Consider the following 25,792-nt stretch of genomic DNA (forward strand, 5'->3'; position numbering starts at 1 on the left):
TTTTCTGTCATTATGAATGATTCTGTTTATGCTTGCGCATCACGGGTTAATGGTTTATACGTTTTGGATTTAGATACGAATAGTGACGTTCTTAGTATACAAACTAAGAAACCTAGATTAGATAGTAGATCCTATCTCTGGCATTGTAGATTAGGACACATCAATGAGACGAGATTGTCTAGACTCCATCAGGATGGTTATCTAGATTCCATGGATTTTGAATCCTACGGACCTTGTGAATCTTGTTTGGCTGGTAAGATGACGAAGACCAAGATTGATAAATTGGCGAGTCATAGAGCCAATGAGTTATTGGAACTCATTCATTCTGATGTATGTGGACCTATGTCTACGCAGGCTAGAGGAGAATTTTTCTATTTCATTACCTTTACTGATGATAAGTCCAGATACGGATATGTGTACCTTATAAGGCACAAATCCGAGGCCTTTGAATAGTTCAAAGAGTTTAGGAATGAAGTAGAGAAACAACTTGGCAAGATGATTAAGACACTACAATCAGATCGGGGTGGTGAATACATGAGTCAAGAGTTTCAGAATTATCTAAGAGAGAATGGGATTCTCTCACAGTTGACGGCTCCTTACACACCGCATCAAAACGGTGTGTCTGAAAGGAGGAACCGAACCTTGTTAGACATGGTACGGTCTATGATGAGTAGTACAAAGGTCCCAAAATCGTTTTGGGGATTCGCTCTTGATACAGCGGTATATCTTCTTAATAGGGTTCCGTCTAAGTCTGTTCCGACTACCCCATATGAGATATGGAGGGGCAGGAAGCCCAACTTAAGTTATCTCAAGGTATGGGGCTGTCCAGCTTATGTCAAGACCCTAGCACCTGAGAAATTAGGAGCTAGGAGCGCATTGTGCTTCTTTGTAGGCTATCCCAAAGAAACTAAGGGATACTACTTTTACTACCCTGAGGACAACAAGGTAATTGTGTCCAAGAATGCTACTTTCCTTGAGCAGGATTTGATCTCTCAAGCAGATAGTGGGAGTAAGGTAGAACTTGAAGAAGTTCGAGACCTACAGGATTAGACAGCGGAGCCCGAGTCTGTTGATCAGGCGATGCCTCAATTAGAGGCAGTAGACACCCAGCCCCGTAGGAGCGCTAGGATTACTCGTCCACCTGATTGGTACGGATTTATGATTGAGAATCAGCAAACCGTTGAGGATGACGAGCCTACTTCCTATACTGAGGCGGTCAAGGATGCTGACTCCTCAGAATGGAAGACAGCTATGGAATCCGAAATAGATTCGATGCATCAGAACAAGGTATGGACCTTGGTTCCACCACCTGAAGGAATAGTTCCTATTGGGTGTAAGTGGGTCTTCAAGAGGAAGACTGATGCTGATGGCAACATTCAGACCTATAAAGCTAGGTTGGTTGCGAAGGGTTACTGTCAAAGGCAAGGAATTGACTTTGAGGAAACCTTCTCACTTGTTGCCATGATCAAGTCTATTAGGATTATGCTAGCTATAGCTACATATCACGACTATGAGATTTGGCAGATGGATGTCAAAACGGCCTTCTTGAATGGTTTCTTGAAGGAGGAAGTGTACATGACACAACCCGAGGGTTTTGAGTCCAAAGGCCAGGAGCATATGGTATGCAAACTTCAGAAATCGATATATGGGCTAAAGCAAGCTTCCAGAAGCTGGAATCTTCGTTTTGATGAAGTTGTAAAGAGTTATGGCTTTATCAAGAATGAGGATGAACCATGTGTTTACAAGAAGGTTAGTGGGAGCGCTGTTGTTTTCCTTGTGCTCTTTGTAGATGACATATTGCTCATCGGAAATGACATTCCCATGTTGCAGTCCACGAAGATTTGGTTGTCAGAAAACTTCACCATGAAGGATATGGGAGAAGCGGCCTATATACTGGGTATAAAGATCTATAGAGATAGGTCTAAGAGGTTGCTTGGATTATCCCAATCCACATACATAGATAAGATGCTAAAGAGGTTTAGCATGGAGGGGTCAAAAAGGGGTTTTCTTCCCGTCAGTCATGGTGTTCACCTTTCTAAAGCGATGTGTCCAAAGACACCGGCTGAAAGGGAACGCATAGAGAGGATTCCATATGCATCAGCAATTAGATCCATCATGTATGCCATGCTGTGTACGAGACCAGATGTCTCTTATGCTTTGAGCATAACGAGCCGATAACAGGCTGATCCTGGAGAGGATCACTGGAAGGCCGTGAAGACAATCCTGAAGTACTTAAGAAGAACTAAGGATTTGTTTCTGGTTTATGGTGGTAGTGATGAGCTAAAAGTGAAGGGGTTCACTGATGCCAGTTTCCAGAGTGACAGAGATGACTGTAAATCCCAGTCAGGATTTGTCTACACCTTAAATGGTGGAGCAAACTGTTGGAAGAGTTTTAAACAGGAGACCACGACCGACTCTACTACCGAAGCAGAATACATTGCAGCTTCAGAAGCTGCTAAGGAGGCAGTCTGGATCAAGAAGTTCATCACAGAACTTGGAGTGGTTCCTAGCATAGTTGATCCAATACTCATGTATTGTGACAACACTGGCGCGATAGCCCAGGGCAAAGAACCCCGGTTTCACCAAAGGTCCAAACATGTGCTCCGGAAGTATCACCTTATCCGAGAAATTATTGAAAGGCTGGAGATAAAGATGGATTACGTTCCCACATATGACAATTTGGCCGATTCTCTGACGAAGGGTCTCTCTCAGAGAAAACATGATAGTCATTATGAGTCTTTAGGTTTGACATGTCGACTTGATTGGCTCTAGGCCAAGTGGGAGATTGTTAGTATATAGGTGTCCTAGAGACAATCTGTTACATCAGATGAACACCTTTTACTACTTATATTTCATGATTTATTTAATATATGAGCACATTTTATCTTTTTCATATTTTGTCTCGCCTTAATATTACGTTAATATGCGATTAAAGATAAAAGCCCCAGGAATAGAACAGGTGTTCATGTGAGGATCTATGATAGGGATCATGATCATGAGGACTCGAGGACACCACATGTCTATTGCCTAAAGTATGTTCCTAGTCTTGAATCACCAAGAGAGGGCATTGGTTATCTCAATAAGACTAGTACGACATCTTCTACTTGTATGGTGTTGGACGTTTAGCAAGTGCACTAGTCGTACAAGTAATAAAATGATGAGTAAAGATCGTTCCCACGAGGATTTGTGTCAACCACTGACTAACCATATGTACTTGAGTTGAATCAAACAAAAGTTCATAGATTGCATAGATTTCTTGTCACTAGAAACTACACTGAATTGAATTAAACTTGATAATTAAATAAAATGTAAATTATAATATAAACAAGTAGTCAGATGTCATTTTCCCTCAAACATGAATTTATAGATGAACCAATTTCCATTATGAATTATCTACTATGTGATGTTGATCAACCTTTTTCTTATCATCTCAAGATGTAATCCCTTACTACCCTGATAGACACATTAATCAGAAACCCCAATCCCTTGGTGATTCCTTTCTTAATACATGCATTAATTACTAAGGTCTTAAGATCACATCAGAATCCTAGCATCAATCCCTTGACTACTAGAACACTGATGATGAAGTTGTCAAAAATAGAGAAATAATGTAAACATGTATGTTCTACACTATTCCTCAACATGAAGAATTAATCAAGACAACTTCATACAATCATATAATAGATAAACAAAACATCTAATTAACCATTCATAAATTCAAACTTGAGTTCCATTGAATCAGACTACAAAGGACTCTCCTAAGACATAATTGAAATACAAACAAGAGAAGAAAGATCAAACTCCATTGACATGATAGTTGAGTCTTCAATCTCCAAGTGCAATCACATAGGAAATACTAACTATTACAAGAACTAATCCTAAGAATTTGGAAATTCAGAGAAAATGAGGAGTCAGATCAGATCTATGAAAGATCTGACCTGATCTCCCTTCTCCTAGTGTGATGGGAAAAGTCAGAATGAGAGGATTATAGGATTGGATCTGATATCTGGAATTCGTCAGAATGTGAAGGCCCCTTGTCCTTTTATAATTTACAAATTACAACTGAAAACTGACATGGGCGCTAAAACTCTCATTTCTGGACGTTTTAGCGCTCAACCTTGACGGATGCCCAACTGCTTTTAACTGTCTTGGGCGCTAAAACGCTCAGTTTTGGGCGATTTAATGTTCAGGCGCTAAAACGCTCAGTTTTGGGCGTTTTAGCGCCCAACACTTAGAATTTTCCCATTCTTCAGAATCTTCTTCCTTCTCTCTTTTGCTTCTTGAGCTTCATTTCCCTACAAAAACAATGTAAATTTTCAACATAAGCTTCAGAACTTGTATTTGAGAGATTTCCAGGACATTAACCTCTTTTCCATCCATTTAATCACACAAAATGATATTAATTCATGTTTAAAAACCTGATGAACTAATGGTTCATCACAATTCCCAGATTTGAACATTGTTGTCCTCAGAGATGAATTAAAACAGAGAAGGACTTGAGATTCTTTACAGATGAAATTCATGAGGATGGACTTCAATTAACAAAAGATCAACATTTCATGATACAAAATTATAACCATGCAATCTCTTATTTCCTATGATTTGCCCAACATCATTTGTGACTTTTCAACAGATCAGTAAAGATGATATACAGAGACTTCCAAACAACAACACCCCCTCACTAGGAACTTCTCAAAAATTATGAGAATTTTAACAGTCTTGCACACTAGTGTTTAAGGATGTACTTATCACTCACTCTTCACTGCACTCAAACTACCATAGGCTTGCCCATCTTCTCACTATTCATAGTAACAATGATCCATAAGGTAGATCAAAAAGGTTTTGGTATGATTAGCAATGAGGCTTGGTGTGTGGCTTGACTAAAGGTAAGGATTTATGTGAAAGGGTAAGTTCAGATCAAATGAATCAGATTCAGATAAGAGGGAATTCACAGTAATTAATCAATTTCTTCCTAATTCCCTCAACTTTCTTCCTTTTCATTCCTTGTTCTTTTCTTTGAACCTTTCTTCCTCCTTTTCTTCCTGACACTTTGTGTCTTTAACAAATTTTTTTTTTTTTTTTTCTTTCAGACACTTTGTGTCTTTAATACTTCCCTCTGTCTCTTCCAAACACTTTGTGTTTCACAACCTTTTCTTTCTTTTCCTTCTTTCTTTCTTATGTTTCCAACACCTTGCATTCACTTATTGCAAAAACACTTTCCTCCCCACAGAACACTCCATCCCTTATCACTTATCTGAAACTTTAATCTGAAGGATTGGAATAAATGTGGTTCTTGGCTTGATAGACAACAGGCTAGGCTCAAGTGTTTCATGCAATTGGAACTTAAAGTTTGGCCATTTGACTTTCTGGTTCAAGAAGGAAATGCCTCTACCCTACACATCATCAACCATTTCAAGCAAGAAACAGGGCACGTTCTAGAGCTATTCATGCAGTGAAGTGCTTTTTGAACAAAAAATTTTCTGTATAGGCTCAATTTCCTCACAGTTCAGAGTGCATGCTTGACTTTCTCTATATGCATCAAAACTAATCTTTCTACTCTTACACATTGAATGAGTCATGCAATCATTTCATTTAAGTTCAACATGCAAGGTATAAGATTGCATCCTTTAATTTGATCAATCATATAAAACTTTGATCAGTCAAATCCTCATGGAATTCCATATCACATCTGAAATCCAAATTCAATATTACAGCTAAAATCTAAATCACACAGAAAACTTAAAAACAAAAAGAAAAATATTGAGATATTTCCCTGTTTTGGCTCATCAATTTGTGTGACATCTCCATGATGTTTGCATGCCATTCATTCACACCCAATTCCCAGATTTAAACGTTGTTGTCCCCAGCAACTAATTCAAATCTGAAACAGCAATGGATCACTGAAACACATTCATTTATAAACCAATAGCATCAGTACTATCATAATGTGCATCATGCAAAAACAGTGAATATCCCAATGTACTTAACTGAATTACAAAACTAAACTAACAACAAAATAAAACTAAGAGAAAACTACCCAAAAACATGTAAATCATATGAGTGGACCAGCGCTAAAACGTTGAAATCAAGCGTTTTAGCGCTGGTCTCCAGAGACATGTGCACATTGATGTGCGTCGCATCGCGCTAAAACGGTCACGTCTGAACGTTTTAGCGCTCTGGACCAGAAAGAACAAAAATTCAAACATAAATTTAAATTGCTGAAAAATAAAAGATTCAATCTCAAATATCAATGGTGTCTGTCAATGTTGAAGAACAAATCCCCGGCAACGGCGCCAAAAACTTGTTGGACGTTTAGCAAGTGCACTAGTCGTACAAGTAATAAAATGATGAGTAAAGATCGTTCCCACGAGGATTTGTGTCAACCACTGACTAACCATATGTACTTGAGTTGAATCAAACAAAAGTTCATAGATTGCATAGATTTCTTGTCACCAGAAACTACACTGAATTGAATTAAACTTGATAATTAAATAAAATGTAAATTATAATATAAACAAGTAGTCAGATGTCATTTTCCCTCAAACATGAATTTATAGATGAACCAATTTCCATTATGAATTATCTACTATGTGATGTTGATCAACCTTTTTCTTATCATCTCAAGATGTAATCCCTTACTACCCTGATAGACACATTAATCAGAAACCCCAATCCCTTGGTGATTCCTTTCTTAATACATGCATTAATTACTAAGGTCTTAAGATCGCATCAGAATCCTAGCATCAATCCCTTGACTACTAGAACACTGATGATGAAGTTGTCAAAAATAGAGAAATAATGTAAACATGTATGTTCTACACTATTCCTCAACATGAAGAATTAATCAAGACAACTTCATACAATCATATAATAGATAAACAAAACATATAATTAACCATTCATAAATTCAAACTTGAGTTCCATTGAATCAGACTACAAAGGACTCTCCTAAGACATAATTGAAATACAAACAAGAGAAGAAAGATCAAACTCCATTGACATGATAGTTGAGTCTTCAATCTCCAAGTGCAATCACATAGGAAATACTAACTATTACAAGAACTAATCCTAAGAATTTGGAAATTCAGAGAAAATGAGGAGTCAGATCATATCTATAAAAGATCTGACCTGATCTCCCTTCTCCTAGTGTGATGGGAAAAGTCAGAATGAGAGGATTATAGGATTGGATCTGATATCTGGAATTCGTCAGAATGTGAAGGCCCCTTGTCCTTTTATAATTTACAAATTACAACTGAAAACTGACATGGGCGCTAAAACTCTCATTTCTGGACGTTTTAGCGCTCAACCTTGACGGATGCCCAACTGCTTTTAACTGTCTTGGGCGCTAAAACGCTCAGTTTTGGGCGTTTTAATGTTCAGGCGCTAAAACGCTCAGTTTTGGGCGTTTTAGCGCCCAACACTTAGAATTTTCCCATTCTTCAGAATCTTCTTCCTTCTCTCTTTTGCTTCTTGAGCTTCATTTCCCTACAAAAACAATGTAAATTTTCAACATAAGCTTCAGAACTTGTATTTGAGAGATTTCCAGGACATTAACCTCTTTTCCATCCATTTAATCACACAAATTGATATTAATTCATGTTTAAAAACCTGATGAACTAAGGGTTCATCATATGGAGATACAAGGTAGGGACCTCATGGTATGCAGGTATGGTGATACCTTAGCTGATGTCGGAGGTGGATCTGTTCAGGAACAGATAGCACTGAACTGACCCGCCGAGAGACTCCACAAGGATTTCACTAAGTATCATTGGATTTGTTTAGTCTCTCATCGTTTGGTAGTGCGAATCGTCCTAGACTTAAGGATGTCATCGAACACTATGTCCTAGGGTTATACTTTGACTGTACAACTCAATCCGCCTGAAACATTGGGAGAACAGTGTACTCTTGGGTATAACTTGAATACATGAGTCTAGATAGACATGCCGAGAGGACTCATAGTCCCCTATAAGGGATTAGTCGTTCACAAGACTGGTGGGACTTGGATGACTTATGATTGACTCGGGAATCTATGCATAGTAAGTGATCATAAGGAGTCATAATCAATCTTAGAGTCAATAGAAAAAGATTCCTAGTTCTGTGAAAAGCTATATTTTGTCAACAAGAGAGATGATACTATTTCTTGCTCTCGACTAAATGTGAATGACGATATGAGGGATGATTCCGACATGGTATCCAAATTAGAAAGGTAGATCACTTGGTCAACTCAGTTAGTTCTGGGGCCGCAGAGCATTGCTAGTGTCTTATGTGGTCATTAAATGAATTGGGCATGTTAAAAGAGTTTAATTGGTCCAAGTTCATTTATGTCAGTGACTAATTGGGCCTAATGGGTCACACACAAAGGTTATTCCTTGTTTCAAGCAGGTTTGGGCCAATAATAAGTTATTGGGTTTTATCAAGACTATGAGTTGAATTGGGTTGGAATTGGATTCCAAGCCCAATCAAAAACATGTGCCACATTTGGCCCTTTAGAGCGAAATTGTTTCTTGCTTAATGGGATCAAATGTTTAGTTAGGCCCAGCAGGGTCTTTGGGCCATGGATCCTAGAAAGTCAAAAGTTGATTTGACCAAAATAAGTTTTGGACAAATTCGAAATTTGAATTTGAAATTTGAAATTTGAAATTTTGAATTTTGAAATTCAAATTCAAATTTAAATTACGAAATTCGAAATTTAAATTTTGAAATTTTGAATTACGAACTAGGATAACAATGAAGTTGAAATTTTGAATTTAAAGTTTGAAAAGTTTAAAATTTGAATTTGAAATTTGAACTCATGAGATTGGGTTGTTGATTGATATCTAATGGAGATTGGATATAGATTTTCTGAACAGTTTTGTTTGAATTTAGAATTTAAACAATACTGTTGGAGCTACAAAATGGAGAAGATCATGGTGATGAATTTCGAAATTTTGAAGATGGTTCTTCTAGAATCTAATTCAAAATTTCAACACTTGAATTTCATATTTTCAGCTCTTGGAATTTTTCGAAATTTTGGAGCCTCTCGAGAGATGTTGATTTCGAATTTTGAGCAAAATTGGTGGAAGAGATATTCTCTCAAACTACTCAATCTTTCAATATCTTTGAAGATTTGTTTTTAGATTTAATATTCTGATTTTTGAAATTAAGAATCTTTAAAGATCACTTGGGAAGATATAAGAAAGCAAGCATCTTTTCAAAGGGCTCATGAGACTGAAAATTCGCCCCTCTCTACAAGAGAAGCTCCTCTGTGTTTTTTGAAAACAGATCATCACCTATTCTTCTCCATTTTCGCCCCACACCTAATCTCAAGACAACAATCATAGTCTTGAGAAAATTAATCAAACAGTTGTAAATCCTCTAGCCTTCATTCGCCTAGCAAGCAATTAAGGACAAGGAGGATCAAGGAGAAGAGTTCTCTGCTGCGACATTGGAGATAGCTGTGTGGACTATCATTAGAGGGCATCATCCTTTTGAAGCCTACAAGGGATCGGAATAAGGTAATTCTAAATCCTCTCGTGTTTCAATGAGCGTTTTCTTTCTAAATCACATGAGGGCATAGATTGTCTATGCATTCCGCTTTCAGAAAAAAATTTATTTTTCCCTCATGTAGGCATATCATTGTGCGACAATGATGGTGCTAAAGTTTTGAACTTTCATATGTATGCACAGGATACATGGCCGTTTAGGATCAGTCATTTTCTGGGTATACGAAAGGCATATCAGTTTGTCAAAGCTAACACTAATTCACATGAACAGAAACAGAAAAAATCAACAAACCCACCACGTAGACTCCAACATACTCAGTCACAGTTGATTGGTTCAATGAATAATCAGAAAGAATTCAGTAAATTAAGAATATGAGGCTAGACTAGCTAAACAAAACAATTGCTTCCTACCCTAAGGACCTAACCTAATAATACACAAACAAGAATGAAGATAAACCTGCAAGGTTGAGGAATTCAGCAAACATCAATTTGCAAAATTGGGACTTCCCCTTCGGGCTTTTGTAACTGATTTGTTGGAGAAACCACAACTAGCTACATGCATGACAAATCACATTCAGAATAGGGATGAATCTGAACCATCAATTTTATCAAACACTTAGCGTGCAATTTATGCACACTCATGTTACATAGCTTCTCTAACACAATTCAATGAACAAGCAAGCACTACACGAAAAATGAAAGCCCATAAAGCACCAAAGTAAGAATAACAAAAGGTTAAGGTGGTTTCATTTCATTACCAGCTTTGACGAGTAGCAAAGGTTCTCTGCGATGCTAAGTGAAACTGCAGAAAAGCGTATATGTACATACTATATGGACATATATATAGACATAGGGTTTTTTTTTTTAAGATGATATGGTGTAATTTGTAATATTTTGAAAAAATAACAAACTGCATATTGAATTATAAAGTGTAAAAACAAAAATGTAAAGAGTAGAAGTTTGAAATAAAACATTTTTATGTGATAGTAGTTATGAACTTTTTTTTAAAAAAAAATATTGAAAATTTTTATTTCTACAAAAGTTAATATATATTTTTAGATATATTGATCAATAGATTTTAAAAAAATTAATATCATATGATATATTTGGAAGAGTTTATATAATACATTACTAAACACTCGATAGTATTATCTTATAATGACACAATACGTTAACAGGTCCTATACAGTGCATGACAAATAGGGGTGTAAGTGGGTTAGGCCGGCCTACAGGCAATAACGGACCTAGAAAAAAAAATTAATGTCTGCACATTTACAATAAAAGAATAAAGAAAAAAAAATTAAAGAAAATTTAAATATATTAAAATACAAAAGAATATATATATATATATATATATAACTTTAATTTAATATAAAAATAGTAATTAAGAATCAACTAAACTGTTATAATACAATATTTTGGATCATCAACAAAAATTACGGGCCTCAATTTAATCTCTTAGGGAAAAAAATCTACTCGTGATCCCTCATAATTAAAAAATAGATCCAGATAATCAAAATCATGATCCTCTGAAATTCAAAAAGACCCACATTAATCCCTCAAAAGGACTAATATGGGTTTATTTTGGAATTTAAAGGGATCACGAGTCAACTTTTTTAAGAGATTAAATTGGATCCTATAATATTTGTTGATGACCAAAAATATATTGTTTTATTTTTCAAAAAATTTGTGCGTGCACTTGCACACACTTGCACTCACCTACGTCCGCCACTACTGCCTACAAGGACATACGGTCTAACCTATATTAAGTCAGACTTGGCCTATTACAAATAGTCAAATAGAACAGGCGTAGACTTTTAAAAAACTATTTAGAAAGCATGTCATAGGTTTTTTTATACATGTTGAGCCAATAAGCCTACAAGTCGACCTATATTATATTATTTTTTTTAATTAAAATAAATAAAATTTTTATTTTAATAATTTTGAGTAAAAAAATAATATTATTTTAGTTATTATTTTAATTATTGAATATTTAATAGGCTAACAGACCTAAGCCAATTTTTTTTTAAAATATAAGTCAAGCTAAACTTGTAATTTGGGCCTACATAAGCTAACAGGTCAGGTTAGGTCAAAAGTTTTTTATCCAAACATGATCTATTTAAGCCAAAGTTTAGCATATTTACACTCCTAATGGCAAATCCTGGGCATGTTTGGTGTACAGAAAAGGATAATGCCTGATAGTATTAGACCTGATAGTATAATGTCTGATTGTACAAAACTTGATTAAATTTTAATACTATTCAGCGTTTGACATTGTATTGTATAAGATAATATTATCCGGTATTTGGTAATGCATTGTATAGTGTATAGTACTAGATAGGATAAAAATAAATATATTAGACAAAAATACACTTTAATATAAAGTTTATATAATTTTTCTAAATAAGTTATGGGAAATTTTTTATTAAAATCTATCTATCAGTATATCGAAAAAAATATTAATTTTTTTAGAAATAAAATTTTCCAATATTTTTAAAAAAAAAGAGTTCCGGACTATCAAAAAATATTGGTCGACCTTCCCATCATGAGTAAGTTAAACAAATTTAATTAAGCAAAATACTCAAAAACAATTTCAATTTCAATTTAATTCTTAACTACAAATTTAGAGTATAATCGAAGACTTGTGATATTGAAAAAATAACTATATCTTACAATATTGTAATCATTTTATATTGATAACTCGGTAAAAGTACTTCGTCCTTAATTGTACGGTTAATTACAATAAATAAAATTTTTCCATTTTTTAAACAAAATAAAGATAGCAATAGTTGGGGCGCTGCCCCTATGCCTATGTCCACCAAAAAGAAAAAAAAGATAGCAATACCAATAGGTATGATAGCTGATGCACCTGTACGATCGCCACATGAATAGAGCCAAGATATTATGTAATAAGCAAATGCTCAATAATAAGTCCAAAGTATATTACTAATGGTATATAATTCAATATAATGCAAAAAAGCAATGGTGAAACTTCATAGTCATTGCACTTGGTGTTGCAGTGTAAAATTCTATGTTGCACCTGCACGTTTATTGACATGAGACATACGATACCACACGATAATTCGGCATATTTTTATTTTTATTTTAAATTCTAAGTATCTTTTATGGGAGACAATTTTATTCTGGATGAATTCAAGATTAAGGCTTTAAACTCTCTCAAAGATAGTACTAGGAAGAATCGATCGAACACATGTTCTCATCTTCAGATACTCAGCTTCCATGTGTCAACTAAACTATCATCATTTGATACACTCCGATATGTTAATTCTAAAAAATATTAAGTTTCGACACGTTAGATCACGTTTCGATATTATATAATATTTTTAATATATATATATATATATATATATATATATAATATAGTTTACATTTAATATATATAGCAGCTCATAATAAGTCATATAACCAATCAAATTTTCAAATTTCATAACATAAATATAAATCAAAAATAATTTTTGATATCTTATTAATTTTTCATGTCAAATTTCATAACAGAATGCAATGGCTTCTCTAAATTTAATAAACTATTTAGGATATTAACATTCTCAATTCAAGGGTAGATATGATTGGATTTAAATCGATTTCTTTTTAACTGAATCAAATTTATTTAAACCGATTCAATTCAAAAAAATTGATTTATGATTTATAGCAGTTCCTCAGAACCTATTTGGGTATACAAATTATGTCTATACTGATTATTTGGGTTAAATTTGATTTTTAAATTGATTATTAAAGTTTGTTCGATTCTCAAAATTGATTTAAAAAAATAAGATTTGATTCTCTTATTTTACAGAGCCCTAATTCTCATTGTACATTGCCAAGACTAATATCAGTTTTAAGATTTTATCTTGTTGGATGAAATGGAGCTAGATTAATATATACATATCACTACTTTCCTAGTTTATTTTTCTATTATTGAGCCATTTACTTTCTAATATATACATAGGATGCCATTTACTTTTCTATTTATATTGCTAATAAATAATAAGTATTGCTAATAAATAATAATTGTATCTGTATATTTTAATTCAGATAAAATGTTTGTTGTTGGAATATATATATATATATATATATATATATATATATATATATATATATATATCCTATGGGTTATGAATAAGAAGTGGGCTGAAGAAGAAAAGAAAAGAGGAAAGTTGAAGGGATGTGTGAGTTTTAAGAAGTCCCACATTGGACAACTAATACGAGGTGAGAGGGTATATAAGATCACACCTCACACTCCTAAATTGCCCCTTAGGACACTACATTTTTGTGGAGGGGAGGGGAGCTAGGTGACCTTTGGTCTACCACACACGCACGCCGTTGTTCGGCAGGTTTGGATCTGTTCGATCATGTGTGAAATAAGAATAACTTTTTATTAAATTATTTTATTAATTTTTTGTCCCTATCTGTTGCTTCTTCAACCCAAACGTTTCTTCTTCCCGCCAGTCTTTTGAACATTTTAAATCGAATCGGTTCTTAATTTTCGGTTCGAACCGACGCGTTCATTCAATATTGAATCAAACCGGTCATCGGTTGTGCCCGTTTGCAGCCGTCAATCACGGCAGTTCTTCACTACCGACGGTTCATCGTGATTGGTCACGGTCAGTGTCTATATATAGACCCTGACTCCTTTAGAAATTTCATCCAGTTCTTTGCATTGTTACTCTGCCAAATTTTTTCCTTCATCTGGTTTTGCATACTTCCTTCCATTTTTCGGTGTAATTCCTCTGGCATCTTGTAGTGTTCGTTCGGGCTGTTGACTCGTAGTGCCATCAATTTTCAGATGCAATCTGTTCTATCCTGAGAGACAAGTGTCCATTAACCTTTGGCATCAGTGAGGGGACAAATTGTCTTGAGGAGACACTTTCTGTGAGCTCAGATTTCTTCCACTATTTTGCATATTGTGTTCATTCCTTTTCAATACTGCGAGTTCAAAGGATGCGATGGTTTGAAGTCCAAGCATAACAAAACAAAAGAGCTTCTTCAGAATATTGAAATTGGAATTGGAATTCGGATTCATATTTAACTAGTTACTAAAAAAATATTGCCAACAATCTGTTTTGGAAGTACCTAAGAAAAATAATCTTCGAAGTAGCTATTTCAATTCCAAAGGTCGTGCCTGAAAACCCAGCTCTGTTTTGCCTAACCATCTTGAGGATTGTTGAGTTTTCCTTCGTGTCGTGGAGATAAAATGGGTGTCACTACACCTAAACTCTATATTTAGATTTCGTTAGTTGCCCTTCGTTAAAAAAAAAGTCAGAATTCATAGAGGTTAGTTTCATAAAATGACCTCACATTCCTAACAATATTTGACAATCAACTAAACATAGAATCAGTAAACTTAAGCCAACATTTCTGGTAATATTTTGCCTTACCTAATAGTTTTTTGGTAACATTCCCGAGAATCCTAACATATTCTTGAGAATCCTGACTCCCGTGAACAAAAAAATTTCTTCTTTGTCAAACGCCGCCCCCTTATACTTTCAACGGAGATGTCAAATGTGAGTTGATTTTGTGTGCTCCAGGCCCAAGGAAAAATTGGTGGGGCGGAGGTGAGAGAAAGAGAAAAAAGGTTGAGGAGAAATAAGAGAAAAGGAGAGAAAAAAATTAGTCCACGTGTCAATTTTTTAATGGAAGGACCATGGTGGTCCTGGACAATATTAAAAAATTTCGTCAAATGTTGGTATTAATGGATAAGAAATAAGTTGCTGTGAACAAGAGTTCCAAATGAAAGGAAGCCAAGTAATAGATCACACATTGCAACCCAAGATTTTATAATACTAAAGTTTTCTACCCTTCTTATGCTATAACAGTGAAAACATTTTCTCTGTTTTCCCCCCAACATTTATGAGTTGATTTGATAAGTTTGGTCCCAAGGTTTGAATTGTATTAGTTTTGCTCATCATCTTGTGATGGTTGTCCAGAAAAACAATGGAAATACTTACAAACATGATTTGTTGTATCTCTCCATATTAATTCAAGTTGATCCTAAACATTCTAATCTTATCATGTGCAAGAAGAACTTAGAGTAAGGTTTATCATTTTTTTCATTATTTGGTGGGGAAAAAAAATCAAAATTACTACAATTTTGTATTTTTTTATTTAAATTATAATATTTTAAAAAAAATTCCAACATCAAATATTAATGATTTCATGATATTAAAATGGGTAGTTTGGTCCATTGTTTTATAATCTAGTTAAAATATATAAATTTTATATATTTCTAATTTTTAAGTTCAATAATATAGGTAGATTAACAAAATTATCCCCATTTAAATTAAGTATCAATTTGTCATACTTTTTAAATTATATATCAATGTTCCTCTATTCGATCAAAGTTGACCAAATGAGCCTCGCAATAAACTCAAATTATATATTTAATTTGACTTTATTCACTATTTGATATTTATTCGAATAAATGAGGAATTAGATTAACCAAATAAAAAAAGAAAAGGAAAAACAATATCGTATTTTTCGATAATAAGAAAAGAAAAAAATCAATATCATATCAAAATAATACGGAAAGAAAAAGAAAAATCAAAAATATTATTATTATTTTTATGATAATAATAAATTTTGATATTTTTAAATTCATAGGAGTTTTGAAATATCATCACATCACTGAGTACATTGAATTTTATGGTCAGAAAATGAAAACATCAATAGTCAAATTATCATTGTCATTCATAAATTTGATATTTTAAATTTAGAAAAATTTCAAAATATCACAATATAAATGAAAATTATATTTAATAATATAATTTTTTTTCCTTTTTTCCGTAATTACACGATAACAACAAAAGAATAGAATGAATAAGATTTCTTTTGAATAAAAATGATAAATTCAATAGTCAAATTATCATCGTTAATAATAAATTTAACATTTTTAAACTTATAGAGATTTCAAAATATGACTGTATTTACGAGAATCATATTTCAAAAACCTTGTTAATTAAAAAATGATAATATAATAATATATTTATTTTTTTTATTCGTCAAAAAAAAAAAATCCTGTGAATTGATTGTTTTGGACTAAAATAAAATAAAATATTAATCAAATTATCATAATAAATTTGATGTTTTTATATTTTTAAAATTTAAAATGTTAGATCAGACAATTAAAAATTCTTTATAATTTCAAATATTATTTAATCTGATAATTTAATGTCAATTTATTCTTCTTTTGATATTTACCTGAAGAAATAGATGAGCCAATAATACGGTCTTTAATGTTATGGGCTTTTTCAATCTGCTGGCTTTAGTTTTTTCTCTTATAATATTATTAGTGGTGTTTGCTACGCGAGATTCTTCGAGATTCCTAGTAAATTGAATTTTTCTGAATTTTTAATTTTTGGATATTGACATAAATTGAATGCAAAAATTATATTTTTGAAAATCAAAATTTCCGGACAAATAAAAATTTCTAGTGTACCATTGGTTTTGTGACAGGAGAGTACTCTCCTCATCGGTGGCGTCACAATGTCTGGACATTGTGTTCCGGTAGATATAGTCGAGGAAATCCTCTGTAGCCTACCGCCTAAAAGCATTGGAAAATGAATTTCATCCTCTTTGACCCTCCGACACGGAGACGCCTCCGATTCCCAATCTCCCAAACATTGTGTAAGTCATACAGAGATCCCGAGTTTGGTTTGCGGTATGGATTTGGGTTTGATTCCAAGAAGAATGATTACAAAGAAAATAGTACATCCATGGTTTTATGTGCTTCTGACTTCACATACAGCTTGGTTATGCTTGACAAAGGAAGCTATGCTGATGGTTCGTCTACTTTACTAATGCTTTCTTTATTGTAGTTTTGTATTCATTTGGTGGATTAAGATTATTTATTATTTACTGTTCTTCATGCTGATGTGCAGTTTGGGACCAAGTCAAATTAAAGCGGAAGCTGAAAAAGGCAGAAATTGATAGATGATTATTACCAATCATCAGGTCAAAAAGGCAGAAATTAACTATCAAAAGAAAGAAAAGGCAGAAATTGATAGATTATTATTTTACAAGAAGGTAGTAATATGAGAAAAAGACTTCTGGGTTTAGGAAATTGAACATGTTGCCAAAAGACGCAGGAGAAAGCATGATGACTAGGGGTGTAAATGGGTCAGGCTGGCCCAGCCCAGCCTACGGCCCGGCCTACATTAAGCCCAGCCCAGGCTCGGCCTTTCAGAAAAGTAGAGTAAGCTTAGGCTTATAAAAAAGCTTTTTTAATAAATAGGCCATAGGCCAATTTTGTTAAGCCCGGCCTACAGCCTTGTAGGCTGGCCTATTTAATTTATGAAAATAAAATAATAAAATAATATTTATTTTATGTAGCAAAGACACAAAGTACTAAATACCAATATCTCTTACTTTTTGTGCTATTTTATTTTATGAAAGAAAAACTTGTCTAATGTCTCCAAATTTTACATGCTGTTGCAGCTTAATACCATGGAGCAATGGGTACCTTGCTGGATTATGATGTTACTGATGAAGATCTTTCAATAATACTCTTCTTTCCCTTGTCTTGATGGTGGTTTAAAGATTTTTAAATGAGTGACATTCTCTTGTAGACTTTATTTCAGCATCCAGTAATTGTATTTTTCTTATTTTTCTCATTTCTTTGACTTTATTCCTCTATGATATACATTCTAGAGCTGAGGTATTATGTTGACTCTTTCTTGTTTGTCATCTTTTTCTTATGAGAAGTACTAGTGCATGGATGAATGAAACTTTCTTTGCTCTATACAATTTATTTTTTTTGCTTAGTATATATAGTGGGAAGCCTACAAGGCCTGTAGGCCATGTCAGGCTTTCTTATTTTTGAAAATGGGTCGGGCTTGGCCTACAAATAAAGCCTTTAATAGGCCAGTAGGCCAGATAGGCTAGATTTTTTTTTACGTAGGCTTGGGCCAGGATGGCCAAAGCCCAGCCCAGCCCAGCCCATTTACACCCCTAATGATGACAGATGCTGTAGTTATCCTGGACATCAACATTCTCATGGTATTATTACTATTTTCCTAGTCTCTTATTACCACTTAGCTAAGTCTTTGGCGGTTTTTTTTATTTTTTTTTTTACTTTTTTTTTTTGTAATCACTGGGGTAAGTTTTTATTCTTCTAACGTTCCCCCGGTTGCCTTTCACTCTTCTTATGTATATATATTCCTTGGACTCTCTTGTTGTCACAATGATATATGGGTTTGATTTTTCTCATGTTACATGAGATAATTTATCTCATGCAACACACAAAAAAAAGTGAATAGAACCCACTTTGAAGAAGAGACAGAAAGGAAAAAGATGGGTCCCACCCACTTTTTTGTGTGTTGCATGAGATAATTTGTCTCATGCAACATGAGAAACACATTTCCCATGATATATATATATATATATATATATATATATATATAGGGTTTTACTTCTCTCATGTTGTATGAGAGAAGTTATCTCATGTTGTGAGATAAATGAAGTGGGGCCCACCAATTTTTAAAAAAAGAAAAAAGAAATAAAAGTGAGGCACGTCCTTTTATGTGAGTGTAAAATGAGAGAGTACTCTTATGTAACATAAAAGTATAATTTTCCATATATATATTCTTAGGATTTAGTTATATTAAAACATTTGTTAAATGATGGGGAGAAGCGTGAAAGCCATTGCTAGTAGCTATAAATTTAATAAATTATCTAGGACATCAGCATTATCATTGCCGATTGCCAAGACTTATCTGACTTTTTATATGTTATCTAGTTGGATAAAATTGAGCATGATTTACAGGTGTATTATTCATTGTATCCCTATTTTCCTAGTCTGTGGACCTAGGCTAGATTATTATTACCATTAGATGAGTTTTTTTTTAGTGAAATCACTTGGCTAAGTCTTTATTCTCCATAATGTTGGCCTGTTGCCTTTCACTTTTCTGTCTAATCTATTTCTGGTAATCATATTAGTATATTTAAATTTTTCCAAGGATGAAATCATTCGCATGTATTTATGCAATGACAATGACATTTTTGGTACGTTGAATTGTGATGAATGTAATCAATGACTTTTTTTTGTATATGATTGCGCCATTAGAGTTGTTTATGTGTGCTATTGTTTTTATACTCATTCTATACTTTGTATAACTTTTGTTTTCAGCAAAGGACATCTCATGGAATAAACCCAATATTAGAAGTTGGTTGGGTTTCTGAACTTGCATCTGAGCTGGGATCAGTCCTACGTTCTTAAGATGATGTTTCCTATGATATCCACCATCGTTTTGAGACAGATGGCTGCAGCATTAAGAACAACAGAGACGACTGAGAGTGGAAAGTTTGACATTTGAACAATATTATGGATGGAAGTTTGATTCTATAAAATGTGTGAAGAAGGAATATGAACATAAGTTTTATGTGGCCAAGTGGAAATGTGCAAATGTCTCTGGCACGCGAGAAACAGATGAAAATATGGACCTTGTACGGGCTGCTTATCCAGAAAAAGTGTTGAAAAGTTCCGGCAGGAACAAGTGTTTATCATTTCCCATCTACCCTTTAGTTTCCCATCTACCCTTTATATTTTTTTGTTGTTGCGGGTTTGAGTGTAAAGACATGTGCTTGAAATTTGCAGGAACTGAAGGAGGATTTGAAAAGAAGTAAGAAACCAGCTTCAAGATCTCAAAGAAACAAAATAACAAAATCACGAGACCCAAAAGGTGCCCAGCAAAACATTACAAATTACTTTCCTACCAATTTTAAAAATCACTTCCCGTTAAGCCGAATTTAATTTAAATTAATATTTTGTGCATAACATAATAATGCTTTTTTATTTATATAATTTGTTTGAAAATATATGTCATAAATCATTCCCTATTAATGTTACCATGAATGAATCGGAATCATATATATAAAAAAATAATCTAATGAAATTATCATACTGAAATTACCGAAGTTTTCACACATCAGTTTGCTAAAGCCGCACATGAGCATTCATAATTAACTAAAGGCTAAATGACAGCTTCATCTTAAACATTTTGGTGTCATCTAGCTGAATGGCACAATCAAACAAATGCAAACTACAAAAGAGGTTACATTATAATCTGCATTGTGGGTTAGCGTCCGAGTGGCCAGCAAATCGATAGAAACCCCCTCTTGATCCCTTCTCAAAATTTCCAAACAGAGAACCCCTTATCTATATATATATATATATATGTCATTCCTGAAATCCCAAAAGCACATATCTCAACCGTTATCTTAGCTTTCCGTAGCCTCAGCCTTTAAACCTGGTAAATATTCTAACTAACCATGTCTACCTTTATGTTTAAAGTTCTCTCACTGATGATATCGGCTTTTGTTATTGTGCAAATAACAAGGGCAGGTGACCCTGACATACTCACTGACTTCATAGCACCAATTGGCCTCCCAATTGATGGGAACTTCTTTACCTACACTGGCTTTCGTGTCCTTGTTGGACAAAACACACCACCCCCTGAATTTAAGGTATTGAAGGCAAGCATGATAGAATTCCCTGCTCTATTTGGACAGAGTGTGTCTTATGCTGTCCTTCAATTCCCAGCTGGTAGCATTAACCCACCCCACACACACCCTCGCTCTGCTGAGCTACTCTTTGTTGCTCAGGGTGCCCTTCAAGTTGGGTTTGTTGACACAACCAATAAGCTTTTCACTCAGAATCTTCAAACTGGAGACTTATTCATATTCCCAAAGGGTCTTGTGCACTTCCAACACAATGCTGATCCTAAGATTCCAGCTCTCGCTATATCAGCCTTTGGTAGTGCCAATGCTGGGACAATATCACTTCCAAACACACTGTTCAACACATCCATTGATGATACCGTCTTGGCTTTGGCCTTCAAGATTGATGTCGCTACCATTGAAACTTTGAAGAAAGGCTTTGCTCCCTAGTCCTCATGTTGGGTAGAACTTAAGTCCAACATTTGTGCCTCCTCTGTTTCGTGTGATTTTCTTCTTCCGTTCCCTTTTGTTATTTTTTTTTTCCTTATTTTTATTTGTTTTTCGTCATTTTGTTTTCAATAAGTGCTTCTGTGTAAGGTCATGAGGCGCGAATTGTTTCATCTATTAATTGCTATAATTGTAATGATTGGAATTAGACTAATCAAGAATATTAGTTTTTTTTCCTTTTTACTTTTGGTTTTCCGATGCCTTCCTTCTTTCTAAAATTCTATTAAAACTTATTAAGATGAGAAAATATTAAACGAGAGTAGTCTATTCCTCTTTCCTATATGCATATACTTCACAATCGGACTAGATCATCTCCGTCAAATTTCACATGATCTGGTCATTAGTGGTGCATCCAGTGGCGGACCCAGGATTTTTAATAGGGGAGGTGAATTTTTTTATTTATAAATAAACAATCAGAAATATTTGTGTTCATATTTCAAATTATTATTACCTGAATGTTGTAGTCCTTCAGAGTTCTCGTGATGTCATAAAGAAGACCTTTGTGGTCTTGGCACATAATTTGGACAAGGGTGTGAGTAGGACTAAGCAAGTTGTCCACTTCGAACCAAATCAGGCAATTCCAAATTGAAGATATCTTCTGTTATTGCAATTGGAAGGAATAAAGTTGCCTGAGAACAATAGGTAATTTCCGGACCAACTTAAAAATATGCATTCCAACACATTTGCAGTCTTAGTAAATAAATAAAGAGGTTTCACCAGAAATGAGTTGGAAATCGACAATCACACAGAATCGAGAAAACAGAAAAAGAGATAAGAGTAGAGAGATTGACACGATGATTTACCCTGGTTCACCCAATATAGGCTACGTCCAGCTTGTCTGTACTATATTCACCTCACCGCCACTCATTACAAGTCTCTCGGTTTACAAGGCAGATATAAATAGGATTACAAAAAACCCCAACCCCCGCCAGGGCGGCTCCCCCGGACCCCCGCCCGCTCACCTGGGAGCGGGACTCCAGTTGCCTTTCTGCTGACCCCGACAATTAGGGCCCACATCATCATGTGAAGTATGAGTCATACCCAACATTCTCCCACTTGGTGAATGCTTCACATGTTTCTTCAATCCCAATGCATCTGTACACCATTCAAACTTCTCCGAAGTCACTGCCTTGGTCAGAAAATCAGCATTGTTGACCTTTGTGTCAACCTTCTCCAGCAATACAACCTTGTCTTCAATCTTCTCTCTGATGAAGTGGTACTGTATGCCGATATGCTTGGTCCTCGCATGGAAACCTGGGTTCTTAGCCAAGAAAATGGCGCTCTGACTGTCACACCCAACGATCATCTCTCCTTGTGCAAAGCCAAGCTCTTTGCACAACCTCCGTAACCAAATAGCTTCCTTAACAGCATGTGTCAAGGCCATGTACTCAGCCTCTGTAGAAGATAAAGCAACAGTGCTCTTCCTCTTACTCATCCAACTGATAGCTCCGCCAAATGAAGAAACAACATATCCACTTGTAGATCTTCTACTATCAATGTCACCTCCCCAATCAGCATCCACAAAGCATCTCAGCTCTAACAATGTCTGTCCCCTTGAGCCCTTCACGCCTTCATAGCATAACCCAAGGTCAGACGTACCACGAAGATAGCGGAACACGCTTCACAGCCGTCCAATGCTCATTTCCTGGCTTGGACATATACCTGCTCAATACTCCCACTGCTTGAGCAATATCAGGTCGAGTACAAATCATGGCATACATCAGACTCCCTACTGCACTAGCATAAGGAACTGACGCCATCTCTTCTTTTTCTTCTTCAGTCTTGGGACACTGGTCAGCCGATAACTTAGAACCAGTAGACATGGGAGTCAACACAGGCTTGCAGTCAGTCATCTTGAATTTCTTCAGAACATCTTCTATGTACTTCTGCTGACTTAACCATAATCTTCGTTTGTCACGCTCCCTCTTAATCTGCATACCCAAGATCACATTTGCAGCGCCTAGATCTTTCATTTCAGACTGCTTTGCTAGCAGTCCTTTAACAGTGCTGATCATTTTCAAACTGTTTCCAACGAGTAACATGTCGTCAACATACAAAGTTAGAATAACAAAGTCACCTTCTAACCTTTTCACATAAACACAGTGATCAGCATCACAACGGTCAAAGCCAAGCTTCAGCACATAAGTGTCGAACTTCATGTACCACATCCTTGGGGACTGCTTCAGGCCATACAGAGATTTATTCAGCTTGCAGACTAGCTCCTCTTTGCCTCTTGCAATGAACCCCTCTGGTTGCTTCATGAAAATAACCTCCTCCAAATCACCATGAAGAAAAGTTGTCTTCACATCCAGCTGCTCCACCTCTAGGTCATATGCAGCTGCTACAGACAAAACCAGTCTTATGGAATTTAACTTTGCAACAGGTGAAAATACCTCACCATAATCAACCCCTTCTGTCTGTGAATATCCCTTTGCAACCAATCGAGCCTTGTAGCGTTCAATCTCCCCATTGGCACCAACCTTCTTCTTGAACACCCACTTGCAACCAATTGCTTTTCGGTCTGCAGGTAGATTCACCAAACTCCAAGTTTGGTTTTTCATCAGAGACTTCATCTCTTCTTTCATAGCTTCCTCCCACTGTTTGGCATCCTCCGAGCTCCTCGCATGTTTTACAGTGCTCGGATCATCACCTGTAATACTAAATGCACAAACATCATCACTAGCACACAGGATATAATTTTCAGGTGTATACCTCTCAGATGGTCTTCTTTCCCTCGTGGATCTCCTCAGCACTGGTGCTTCAACCTCAGCCTCAGTTTCAGAAAATTCATCCTCTACCTCATTATATTCAGCAGCTTCAGAATTCAAATTTTCCAATTCAATCTGTGAGTTTATTGTATCCTCTTTCAAACCCACATCCAACTCCACCGTCTGTGACTTTTCAGGAGCTTCAGGAAAAATCTGATTCAACTTAGATTCTCTGAATACAACGTCTCTGCTGTAAGTTACACTTCTAGTATCCGGATTCCACAACTTATAACCTTTGACGCCATCCTTGTACCCAATAAAGATACACTTTTCAGATTTACTGTCAAGCTTGTTTCTTTTCTCCTTGGGTACGTGCATATAAGCTTCACAGCCAAACACTCTGATATGAGATACGTCTGGCCTTTTTTTAAACAGTGCTTCATACGGAGTCTTCTCCTTCAAAGCTGATGTAGGAGATCTGTTCTTCAGATAACAAGCAGTAGCCACTGCCTCTGCCCAAAACTCAGTTGCCAAGCCTGCACCGCTCAGCATACTCCGTGCTTTCTCCATGAGAGATCGATTCAACCTCTCTGCCACCCCATTCTGTTGAGGTGAGTAGGGCGTAGTCTTCTGTCTTACAATCCCATTGCTCGCACAAAACTGGTCAAATTTTGTTGAACAGAACTCCCCTCCATTGTCAGTTCTCAGCACCTTGATTTTTTGATCAAATTGATTTTCCACCAAAGCCTTGAACTCGCAGAATTTATCGAACACTTCATCCTTGCTGCGCAAGAAATATAACCACACATATCTTGAAAAATCATCAGTAAAAGAAACATAATACCTTGATTTTCCATGTGATGCTACAGGTGTGGGGCCAAACACGTCGCTGTGTATCAAGTCCAGAACCCCCTCAGCTCTTCCTCCTATGGAATCAAAAGATACCCGATTTTGCTTCCCTTGCAGGCAATGCTCGCAAAATCCAAACCCCATAGAGCAGCTCGGAATTCCATCCACCAACTTCTTTGATGTTAGAGTCTCCAGACCTTTTCCTCCAATATGCCCCAGCCTCCTATGCCATAACATAGCAGTGTCCTCCTCCGCCTGTTCTGAAACATAGCTTTCACCACTGAATACTGTGCTACCCAGCAGTTTCCACAATTTACCATGACGCTCTCCTCTTGCAATAACCAAAGCTCCTCGAGTCAGCTTGCAAGAATACTTGTCACTGCTAAAATTAATACCAGCATCTGCCATACTACCAACGGAGATCAGATTTCTGGTAAGCCCCGGAATATGCATCACACCCGGCAGATTCTTGACTGTCCCGTCACTCATCTTCAGCTTTACCTTCCCACGCCCCACAATTGCATGAGTCGTGTCATCTCCCATTCTAACTGTACCGCCAGAATACGATTCATAGGTGCAGAACCACTCCCTATGAGGTGTCATATGAAACGATGCTCCAGTGTCAATAATCCAATCATTACAGTCATTATGACTGTCAAACGCCATGTACAGGTCCCCTGTACTATCATCATCATCCTTCTTTGTACCCGAAGCAGACGGTTGTGAATCATCCCGCTTCTCAGGACCTACACTTTTACTTCTGCAATTCCTTCTCACATGTCCAACCTTTTTGCA

At 35.6% G+C, this 25,792-nt stretch overlaps 1 protein-coding gene across 1 annotated transcript; it reads left to right on the forward strand.

Moving 5' to 3' along the window:
- Positions 1–20,765: 20,765 nt before the first annotated feature.
- LOC133289754 (germin-like protein 9-3) lies at positions 20,766–21,383 on the forward strand. The gene has a single exon (XM_061487753.1). It carries the CDS (start codon positions 20,766–20,768, stop codon positions 21,381–21,383), a length of 618 nt encoding a protein of 205 aa, XP_061343737.1.
- The last annotated feature ends 4,409 nt before the right edge of the window (positions 21,384–25,792 follow it).

This window comes from Gastrolobium bilobum, unplaced genomic scaffold (genome assembly GCF_033153095.1).
Source record: "Gastrolobium bilobum isolate Gb01-03AN ecotype WA unplaced genomic scaffold, APGP_CSIRO_Gbil_v1 utg4282, whole genome shotgun sequence".
NCBI lineage: Eukaryota > Viridiplantae > Streptophyta > Magnoliopsida > Fabales > Fabaceae > Gastrolobium > Gastrolobium bilobum.